This window comes from Thunnus thynnus, chromosome 16 (genome assembly GCF_963924715.1).
Source record: "Thunnus thynnus chromosome 16, fThuThy2.1, whole genome shotgun sequence".
Taxonomy (NCBI): domain Eukaryota; kingdom Metazoa; phylum Chordata; class Actinopteri; order Scombriformes; family Scombridae; genus Thunnus; species Thunnus thynnus.
The window spans coordinates 390001-402500 of record NC_089532.1 but is presented as its reverse complement, the minus strand read 5'-3'; the positions used below and the strand labels follow the sequence as shown (position 1 = coordinate 402500).

Sequence of the window (12500 nt, the reverse complement as noted above, 5' to 3'; positions counted from 1 at the left end):
ACAGGTGTAGGTGCTGACAGGTGTGTTTCTACAGGTGTAGTACAGGTGTAGGTGCTGACAGGTGTGTTTCTACAGGTGTAGTACAGGTGTAGGTGCTGACAGGTGTGTTTCTTACAAATGGCTGCTCTCCCAGTCTGGACAGCAGCAGGAAGGTGTGCAGGTCTCCGTGTTTCATGAACGGCAGAACAACCATCGGGATCGGCAGCCGCTGGCTGTGACGCCGGTGCAGACTCACTCCTATTGGACAGAAAAGACTCAGTCAGTCAGTCAAACCACGGCTGACCTTTGACCCCTGGTTAGTGTGGGTGTGTGTGTGTGTTACCGATGAGCTGGATGACGTTGGGATGGTGGAAGTCCTTCATGTAGGCCGCCTCCTTCAGACACTGCTCGATGTCACCTGACGAAGTGATGTCAGCTGCTCACACACACACACACACACACGCACACACACACACACAGTTTAATAAAAAGGACTCATTTCAATTGATTTTATTGTTTACAATACAGCTGACATGTCAACCATTTCAAACTTTAACTTTTAAAATGACACTTTAACTCCTTTCACTGCTTTCTCATTAACTGACACTTCAACCAACAGTTTAACTGCTTAAAGTGCACACACACACTTGAGCTATCACACTTCAACTGCTTTTATCATTCATTGTTCTTCTGACACTTCATCTTCTTTCAGGGTTTTAAGCTTGAAATTGACATTTAAAATTCTTTCAGTGAATTAAACTTCAGCTGTAAATGTGTGTTCATACAGGAAGTGAAGTGAGTTTTGAGTTAATTCGCCCCAAACAGCCAAAATATCAGCTGTCAGTTAGCGGAAAGCTAAAAGCAACAGCTAACGTTTTGTTCTGACTCACATTTCAGCACTTTGACTGCCACCTTCTGGACAGAAGAGTCCTCGGTCTTCAGGAAGGCCTCACGCACCGAGCCGAACTCACCTGCACGCACGCGCACACACACACACACACACACACACACACACACACACACACACACACACACACACACACACACACACACATTAATATTCAATAAGTGACTCCTTTGATCTCGGTACTGTTGTGTTCTGAACTCAGAAGTCAGAGCATCTTCATCTTCAGTCATGTGACGTGTTTCCCTGTGAAACATGTGGGAGGTATTTAAATAAAGTCCAACAACTGTGATTGGACTGCTTGGAAGTGGGTGTGGCTTAGCTGGACGGGGGGGGGGGGGGGGTCACTAGTCACCCCAAATCACATCACATCTGATTGGTGACTGATCTCTGATCTTGAACTGGGAGCGATCACATTAATTTATCCAAACATATGTTTTAGAGAAAAAGAAGAGACAATATAAAAACACTTTAAAATGATTTGCTGACGTTTATTTTAACCATAACGAGATAAACGAGGCTGTTTAACAGCGAAGCAGACGTGACATTCACACACGTTTCTGCTCGTCAGCACTTTGTGTTTCTGTTTTATACAAACAGAGAAACACTGAACCACACACACACAATATCACACACACACACACAATATCACACACACACAATATCACACACACACACACACTATAACACACACACAATATCACACACACACACACACATCACACACACTATAACACACACACACACTATAACACACACACACTATCACACACACTATAACACACACTATAACACACACACACACTATAACACACACACTATAACACACACACACACTATAACACACACACACAATATCACACACACACACACTATAACACACACACACACTATAACACACACACAATATGTATGTATGTATGTTGTCATGTATGTTGTCATGTATGTTGATGTGTATGTTGTCATGTATGTTGTCATGTATGTTGATGTGTATGTTGTCATGTATGTTGTCATGTATGTTGTCATGTATGTTGTCATGTATGTTATCATGTATGTTGTCGTGTATGTTATCGTGTATGTTGTCGTGTATGTTGTCGTGTATGTTATCATGTATGTTGTCGTGTATGTTGTCGTGTATGTTATCGTGTATGTTATCGTGTATGTTGTCATGTATGTTGTCGTGTATGTTATCATGTATGTTGTCGTGTATGTTATCGTGTATGTTGTCGTGTATGTTGTCGTGTATGTTGTCGTGTATGTTATCGTGTATGTTATCGTGTATGTTGTCATGTATGTTGTCGTGTATGTTATCGTGTATGTTATCGTGTATGTTGTCATGTATGTTGTCATGTATGTTATCATGTATGTTATCCTGTATGTTATCATGTATGTTGTCATGTATGTTATCATGTATGTTGTCGTGTATGTTATCGTGTATGTTGTCGTGTATGTTATCGTGTATGTTGTCGTGTATGTTGTCGTGTATGTTATCATGTATGTTGTCGTGTATGTTGTCGTGTATGTTATCGTGTATGTTATCGTGTATGTTGTCATGTATGTTGTCGTGTATGTTATCATGTATGTTGTCGTGTATGTTATCATGTATGTTGTCGTGTATGTTATCGTGTATGTTGTCGTGTATGTTGTCGTGTATGTTATCGTGTATGTTATCGTGTATGTTGTCATGTATGTTGTCGTGTATGTTATCGTGTATGTTATCGTGTATGTTGTCATGTATGTTGTCATGTATGTTATCATGTATGTTATCATGTATGTTGTCATGTATGTTGTCATGTATGTTGTCATGTATGTTGTCGTGTATGTTATCATGTATGTTGTCGTGTATGTTGTCGTGTATGTTGTCGTGTATGTTATCATGCATGTTGTCATGCATGTTATCATGTATGTTGTCGTGTATGTTATCATGTATGTTGTCGTGTATGTTGTCGTGTATGTTGTCATGTATGTTGTCGTGTATGTTATCGTGTATGTTGTCGTGTATGTTATCGTGTATGTTGTCATGTATGTTGTCATGTATGTTGATGTGTATGTTATCGTGTATGTTGTTGTGTATGTTGTCATGTATGTTGTCGTGTATGTTATCGTGTATGTTGTCGTGTATGTTGTCGTGTATGTTGTCATGTATGTTGTCATGTATGTTGATGTTTATGTTATCATGTATGTTGTCATGTATGTTGTCATGTATGTTATCCTGTATGTTGTCGTGTATGTTGTCGTGTATGTTGTCATGTATGTTGTCATGTATGTTATCATGTATGTTGTCTTGTATGTTGTCTTGTATGTTATCATGTATGTTGTCGTGTATGTTGTTGTGTATGTTGTCATGTATGTTGATGTGTATGTTATCGTGTATGTTGTCATGTATGTTGATGTGTATGTTATCCTGTATGTTGTCATGTATGTTGTCGTGTATGTTGTCGTGTATGTTGATGTGTATGTTATCCTGTATGTTGTCATGTATGTTGTCATGTATGTTGTCATGTATGTTGTCATGTATGTTGTCATGTATGTTATCATGTATGTTGTCATGTATGTTGTCATGTATGTTGTCATGTATGTTGTCGTGTATGTTATCATGTATGTTATCGTGTATGTTGTCGTGTATGTTGTCGTGTATGTTATCGTGTATGTTGTCTTGTATGTTGTCATGTATGTTGTCGTGTATGTTATCATGTATGTTGTCATGTATGTTGTCATGTATGTTGTCATGTATGTTGTCGTGTATGTTATCATGTATGTTATCGTGTATGTTGTCGTGTATGTTGTCGTGTATGTTATCGTGTATGTTGTCATGTATGTTATCATGTATGTTGTCGTGTATGTTGTCGTGTATGTTATCATGTATGTTATCGTGTATGTTGTCGTGTATGTTGTCGTGTATGTTATCGTGTATGTTGTCATGTATGTTATCGTGTATGTTATCGTGTATGTTGTCTTGTATGTTGTCATGTATGTTGTCGTGTATGTTATCATGTATGTTGTCATGTATGTTGTCATGTATGTTGTCATGTATGTTGTCGTGTATGTTATCATGTATGTTATCGTGTATGTTGTCGTGTATGTTGTCGTGTATGTTATCGTGTATGTTGTCATGTATGTTATCATGTATGTTGTCGTGTATGTTGTCATGTATGTTATCGTGTATGTTGTCGTGTATGTTGTCGTGTATGTTGTCGTGTATGTTATCGTGTATGTTGTCTTGTATGTTGTCATGTATGTTGTCGTGTATGTTGTCGTGTATGTTGTCATGTATGTTGTCATGTATGTTATCATGTATGTTGTCATGTATGTTATCATGTATGTTGTCGTGTATGTTGTCGTGTATGTTATCATGTATGTTGTCATGTATGTTGTCGTGTATGTTATCATGTATGTTGTCGTGTATGTTATCATGTATGTTGTCGTGTATGTTGTCGTGTATGTTGTCATGTATGTTGTCGTGTATGTTATCATGTATGTTGTCGTGTATGTTGTCGTGTATGTTATCATGTATGTTGTCGTGTATGTTGTCGTGTATGTTATCATGTATGTTGTCGTGTATGTTGTCGTGTATGTTATCATGTATGTTGTCGTGTATGTTATCATGTATGTTGTCGTGTATGTTGTCGTGTATGTTGTCGTGTATGTTGTCGTGTATGTTATCATGTATGTTGTCGTGTATGTTATCATGTATGTTGTCGTGTATGTTATCATGTATGTTGTCGTGTATGTTGTCGTGTATGTTATCATGTATGTTGTCGTGTATGTTATCATGTATGTTGTCGTGTATGTTGTCGTGTATGTTGTCATGTATGTTATCATGTATGTTATCATGTATGTTGACGTGTATGTTGTCATGTATGTTATCATGTATGTTGTCGTGTATGTTGTCATGTATGTTGTCGTGTATGTTGTCATGTATGTTATCATGTATGTTGTCGTGTATGTTATCATGTATGTTGTCGTGTATGTTGTCGTGTATGTTGTCATGTATGTTGTCGTGTATGTTGTCGTGTATGTTGTTGTGTATGTTGTCATGTATGTTGTCATGTATGTTGTCGTGTATGTTGTCGTGTATGTTGTTGTGTATGTTATCATGTATGTTGTCATGTATGTTGACGTGTATGTTATCATGTATGTTATCATGTATGTTGTCATGTATGTTGACGTGTATGTTATCATGTATGTTATCATGTATGTTGTCGTGTATGTTGTCATGTATGTTGTCGTGTATGTTGTCATGTATGTTATCATGTATGTTGTCGTGTATGTTATCATGTATGTTGTCGTGTATGTTGTCGTGTATGTTGTCATGTATGTTGTCGTGTATGTTGTCGTGTATGTTGTTGTGTATGTTGTCATGTATGTTGTCATGTATGTTGTCGTGTATGTTGTCGTGTATGTTGTTGTGTATGTTATCATGTATGTTGTCATGTATGTTGACGTGTATGTTATCATGTATGTTGTCATGTATGTTGACGTGTATGTTATCATGTATGTTGTCATGTATGTTGACGTGTATGTTATCATGTATGTTATCATGTATGTTGACGTGTGTGTTGTCATGTATGTTGTACCTTTCCCCAGCATGTGTCCCAGTGTGAGCAGCCTCTCTGGGATCAGGACGTCCTGTAGTTTGTTCTTCAGGTCATCGTTGATGCAGAGACTGTCCACTAGAGGGAGACACACACACACACACACACACACACACACACACACACACACACACACACACACACACACACACACAGAGTTAATCTCTGACGTTACAAACATGGGACAGAAAACAAACTTCAACAAAAATTTTATTTACATAGATTCTCTTTTACATTTTCTCAATTTAAAGTCCAAAAACAGTGTGATTGTATGGACGTCTGTGAGAAAATGATCCTACTTCTGTCTTTATTACCTCAGTGAACTGTTTCCTGATGAGTTTATGGTCTCAATCACTAGTTTCATGTCTTCAACACAGCACGATGTTCATTTAGTAAATTATGGTCCCATTTAGAGTAAAATAGACGATAAAGCAGGCATGCTTTAGGGCGGGGCTACGTTGTGATGGACAGGTCGTTACCATGGCGGTGTGCTGTAGTTGGACCCTGGAGAGCTCTTCTCAGCTCCATCCTCTCGTGCAAATATGGTCACTTCTGGCTCCAGAAATCCAAGATGGCGACAAAATGCCAAACTTGAGGCTTCAAAACAGGAGTCCACAAACCAACAGATGACGTCACGGTGGCGGCGTCCATTATTCTATTACGGTCTACGGTCCAATTTCAATTAAAATTCATTTTTGTCCAGAAATCAGTTTATCTTTGGTGTCAAAAGAAGAAGTTAAACGTGATTTGTGTCTGCAGTGATGGCGCCCCCTACAGTCGTGTCCTGCAGGGAGGTTTGGACATCAGTGCTGTTATTTTATTGGTCCAGTGTCTGTGAGGGCGGGCACTAAAAATAGTTTGTATGTCAACATTTCTCTTTCACTCACTTTGACTCTGATGACTCAGCAGGTGTTTAAACAACATGAACTCAGTGCGCTGCAGTAGCTGCTGGTTAAAACACGTCACATGACCACAACGCCTGCAGTTTGAATCCAGCAGGTCTTTGTTGCATGTCACCCCCCCATCTCTACTGTCTCCCTTCATTTCCTGTCATACCGACACTGCCCCTATAATAAATGCCTTTATTATATTATTTATTGATTAAAATAAATACATTGTGTATATATATATATATATATATATATATATATATATATATATGGAGGGATGAACACCATTCTTCCACCATTGGGGGGGTGAGAGGGGAATTCTTTTTCTCCACTTTCTGTAAAAGCTAAAACAATGTAAATCTGATGTTTTCAGAAGTGGCGTCTCCTAGCAACACCGCCTCTCAAACATTAGTCATCTGATGCCATGGTAACGCCCACCGAGAAACCTGAAGCGTACACACACTTTCAACAATGTTCAAAAACAGTTTTATCCTCTTTAGAAAAATGTAGAAATGTGCATTTTAAATGTTCTGAAATGTTTTCATGGAGCTGCTGAACCTTCATCAACATGTCGGATTCCTCCGTCGCCGTGACGATGAATCAGACAAACGTCTGGAGGTCAGATGACATTTCTTTCATCCTCTGAGTTTCACCTCACTGATCAGACTCAGAGTTACAGTCTGTCTGCAGCTGCAGGTCGGGTGTTATTGTTTTGTTGTGGGACGGTTTTCATTGGCTGACAGGCAGCAGGTAAATACAGGCTGGCTGAGTGGAAACAGGTATGAGTGTTTTCTGTAAACAGCGACTGTTGAAGGACGTTCTCTGTCTGTCTGTCAGAAACAAACTGCTTCCTGCTGATTTAACTATCCTGAAACAGAGAAACTTCACCACAACTCTGATATTTTAACATTTCCAGCAGCTGCGAACTGATCAGACTCAACATCAGCTGATCAGCTCTTCAGTATCACGACTCTGTTGTGTAAACCTGATCCATCTACTGCTGGTATCAGTCTCTAATAAGGGAGCTGGTGCTATTTTGGAAATTATTGCTCCGTTAATAAGATTTGAAGGCTTACAGAAGCTTTGATTGACAGGTCAGGGACTCGCACTGAGTCGCACTGTTGTGGCAAAATTTCACTAAATTTAATGTTACTTGATAATGATACCTGTTAGCACAATGTAGCTAAAGTAGCTAATGTTAGCCCAAGTGTGCAGCTAGCCCAGTAAGCTAGCGTTAGCTTGAGTCGGAGGTAGCGCGTTTCATCATCCTGCGCTCCTCATCTGGAAGCTCGTAGCTCCAAACGACCAGAAGCTGCAACTCTGAGCTTCAACCAACAGGTGATGTCACACCTTCGCTACGTCCAGCTTTACAAACAGACTGTGATTGTGATATATAATCATCCAGGACCTCCTGCTAGTTGGTCCAGAATACGTCCACAGCGAGACGTCCAGGAGGATCCGGATCACATGTTGAACCGGCTCAGCTGACTTCAGGGAGCAGTGCTTCTCCTCGAGTCCTCGTTCTGTCTCTAAACACGTTCTCTCAGTAACACACGTCCAGCAGAGCGTGTGTGTTGAACTTTGACCTTCAGCCAACTGATAGATGATGAAGAACCAATAACGATTGTTTCTGCACGATAACAAACTGACCTGATTTTCTCTTTGGTGAAATATCAGCCTGCAGGTTTTTACCAAAGTCAGCAAGAACTTCCTGGTTTCACACACTAGAATCCAGCGTTAGTTAACATTAAACCTGACGGATCAGATCTGCTAGTTGATCTTCTAAACATGTTGTATGTAATAAGTTAATACTGATGTTTTCAGTATTTAGTGAACGTTGCCTGCAGTAAGAACGAACCTGCACGTTACTTCATACGTGTTCAGATTAATGTGGTTTGAAAAAGTAAATGTCAGCTGTGATGTGAAGACTCACATGTGGACTCCTGCAGCTCTGCACAGTTTCTGTTGAAGGATCGAGCCGCCGTGAAGGAAACCGAACTCTCCGGACCTGCAGACTCGAAGGCCGAACTGAAGACAGGAAGACAGAAAGAGTCTAAGCTGGAAGACGTTAGTCTACGTGGAACAACCACTGTAATGACATGCTGTTTATGTTCCAACATCATTTCAGTTCATGCAGCAGTTTCCATACAGTTACACTGCATGTTGAGCAGTTTATATATTATTCTGTTTGTGTTTGATGTGTTTAACGTGTTCATGCGGTGTTGTTGAGACTTTTCGTACCCAAACTGCGTCTCTTTCTCGCGGCGGTGAGCGAGCACGGTGAGCAGCAGGCCCGTCACGGTGGCCACCAGCAGCCCGAGCAGGAGACCCACCCACATGTGGCTCCGCTGGGCCGGGACCTGCACTGAGGGGCCACAGGGAGCAGCCAGCCAATAATCAATCAATCAGTCCATAAACTCATGATTCAGTGTAAAGCTTCACACGTATGACGACCGTGTTGATGCGAGTACCTGAGGCGGGCAGCACCAGCACCGGCGGGCTCCAGGGTCCGCAGCCCACCGCCGTGCACGCCGACACCTGGAAGGACGCGTTGAAGAAACGTCCTCCTCCAGACAGCTGAGCAGAGTTCTCCTTGAACAGCAGCGGCTCCTGGACGCACGAGACACCAACACATCATTTAAAGCTGTTTCCTTCCTGTCAGCTGCACAGTCATTCATTCATCCATTCATTCATTCATCCATTCATTCGTTCATTCATTCATTTATCCATTCATCTATTCATTCGTTCATTCGTTCATTCATTCATCCATTCGTTCATTCGTTCATCCATTCATTCATTCGTTCATTCGTTCATTCATTCGTTCATTCGTTCATCCATTCATTCATTCATTCATCCATTCATTCGTTCATTCATTCATCCATTCGTTCATTCGTTCATCCATTCGTTCATTCGTTCATCCATTCATTCATTCATCCATCCATTCATTTGTTCATTCATTCATCCATTCGTTCATTCGTTCATCCATTCGTTCATTCGTTCATCCATTCATTCATTCATCCATTCATTCATTCATTCATTCATCCATTCATTTATCCATTCGTTCATTCATTCATCCATTCATTTATCCATTCGTTCATTCATTCATTCATTCATTCATTCATCCATTCATTCGTCCATTCGTTCATTCGTTCATCTATTCATTCATCCATTCGTTCATTCGTTCATTCATTCATTCATTCATTCATTTATCCATTCATCCATTCGTTCATTCGTTCATTCATTCGTTCATTCATTCGTTCATTCGTTCGTCCATTCGTTCATTCATTCGTTCATTCGTTCATTCGTTCATTCATTCGTCCATTCGTTCATTCGTTCATTCATTCGTTCATTCGTTCATTCGTTCATTCGTTCATCCATTCGTTCATTCGTTCATCCATTCGTTCATCTATTCGTTCAATCATTCATTCATTCATTCATTCATTCATTCATTCATTCATTCATTCATTCATTCGTTCATTCATCCTGCAGCTGAAAACATCCAATATTGATGATTATTGCGGTTGAGAAGTTTGATCAGCAGCAGAGACGAAGCCTGAGATTAGAAATGTTTTACAGTGAAACATGTTTGATCAATTTCATCATTGATTCATTATTGTTTGTCTTTAAGCCTTTTATCCTGTTACTACTAAACCACTACTACTACATCACTACTACTACTACTACTAAACCACTACTACTACTAAACCACTACTACTACTAAACCACTACTACTAAACCACTACTACTACATCACTACTACTACTACTACTAAACCACTACTACTACTAAACCACTACTACTACTAAACCACTACTACTAAACCACTACTACTACTAAACCACTACTACTACACCACTACTACTACTACATCACTACCACTACTACTACTAAACCACTACTACTACTACTACATCACTACCACTACTACTACTAAACCACTACTACTACACCACTACTACTACTACATCACTACTACTACTACTACTACACCACTACTACTACTACTACTAAACCACTACTACTACTACTACTACTACTACTACAACATCACTACTACTACTACTACTACTACATCACTACTACTACTACTACTACTACTACTACTACTACACCACTACTACTACTAAACCACTACTACTACTACTACTACATCACTACTACTACTACTACTAAACCACTACTACTACTACTACTACTAAACCACTACTACTACTACTACTACTACAACATCACTACTACTACTACTACTACTACTACACCACTACTACTACTACACCACCACCATCACTACTACTACTACTACATCACTACTACTACTACACCACTACTACTACACCACCACCACTACTACTACTACTACTACATCACTACTACACTACTACTACTACTACTACAACATCACTACTACTACTACTACTACTACACCACTACTACTACTACTACTAAACCACTACTACTACTACTACTACTACTACACCACTACTACTACTACTACTACACCACTACTACTACTACTACTAAACCACTACTACTACTACTACTACAACATCACTACTACTACTACTACTACTACAACATCACTACTACTACTACTACTACTACTACTACACCACTACTACTACTAAACCACTACTACTACTACTACATCACTACTACTACTACTACTAAACCACTACTACTACTACTACTAAACCACTACTACTACTACTACTACTAAACCACTACTACTACTACTACTACTACTACAACATCACTACTACTACTACTACTACTACACCACTACTACTACTACACCACCACCATCACTACTACTACTACTACATCACTACTACTACTACACCACTACTACTACACCACCACCACTACTACTACTACTACTACTACATCACTACTACACTACTACATCACTACTACTACTACACCACCACCACCACTACTACTACATCACTACTACTACTACACCACCACTGCTACTACTACTACTCCACCACTACTACTACATCACTACTACTACTACTACACCACCACTACTACTACATCACTACTACTACACCACTACCACTACTACATCACTACTACTACACCACTACTACTACTACTACATCACTACTACTACACCACTACTACTACTACTACATCACTACTACCACTACTACATCACTACTACATCACTACTACCACTACTACATCACTACTACATCACTACTACCACTACTACATCACTACTACACCACTGCTACTATTACATCACTACTACTACATCACTACTACTACATCACTACTACACCACTACCACTACTACATCACTACTACTACACCACTACCACTACTACATCACTACTACTACATCACTACTACTACTACTACCACTACTACACCACTACTACTACTACATCACTACTACTACACCACTACTACTACACCACTACCACTACTACATCACTACTACTACTACTACTACACCACTGCTACTACTACATCACTACTACTACATCACTACTACTACACCACTACCACTACTACATCACTACTACTACATCACTACTACACCACTACTACTACTACTACATCACTACTACTACACCACTACCACTACTACATCACTACTACTACACCACTACTACTACATCACTACTACTAGATCACTACTACTACACCACTACCACTACTACATCACTACTACTACACCACTACTACTACTACTACCACTACTACACCACTACTACTACTACTACATCACTACTACATCACTACTACTCGCTGCATTCAGTGAAATGAAGTGATGTCATGACTGTGATGTTCTTCAGTATTATAAATAATAATAATAATAATAATAATAATAATAATAATAATAATAATAATAATAATAATAATACAGTGTGATTGTTTTTTCTCCATAAACAGAATCAATCAATCAGCGGTTGATTGATGAGCAGAATCAGAGTCAACAGGAATCTGAGACTAAAGTAAAGATCATGTTTTATATGAACGTGTGTTTTGTGGTTTTAATGTCGGCTCCCTTTTATTCAGATGTGAAACAGTAAGTTAACAGATGAAAGAGATAAAGTCTAATATCTGGTTGCATAGTTGTCTTTGACTGACTTAAACCTTCAGGTGATGGTTGTCCAGTCT

General features: G+C 39.4%; 1 protein-coding gene across 1 annotated transcript in view; it reads right to left on the bottom strand.

The window, feature by feature from the left end:
* The window catches only part of tyro3 (TYRO3 protein tyrosine kinase), a 43936-nt gene that overhangs the window by 7344 nt on the left and 24092 nt on the right, over positions 1–12500 (bottom strand). Inside the window, exons 9-15 of the mRNA XM_067614115.1 lie at positions 8840–8978; positions 8610–8733; positions 8302–8396; positions 5461–5556; positions 870–950; positions 323–415; positions 116–237 (exon numbers count right to left, since the gene is read on the bottom strand). Coding sequence (XP_067470216.1) covers positions 116–237; positions 323–415; positions 870–950; positions 5461–5556; positions 8302–8396; positions 8610–8733; positions 8840–8978 — 750 coding nt within the window. The remainder of the gene's footprint in view (positions 1–115; positions 238–322; positions 416–869; positions 951–5460; positions 5557–8301; positions 8397–8609; positions 8734–8839; positions 8979–12500) is intronic.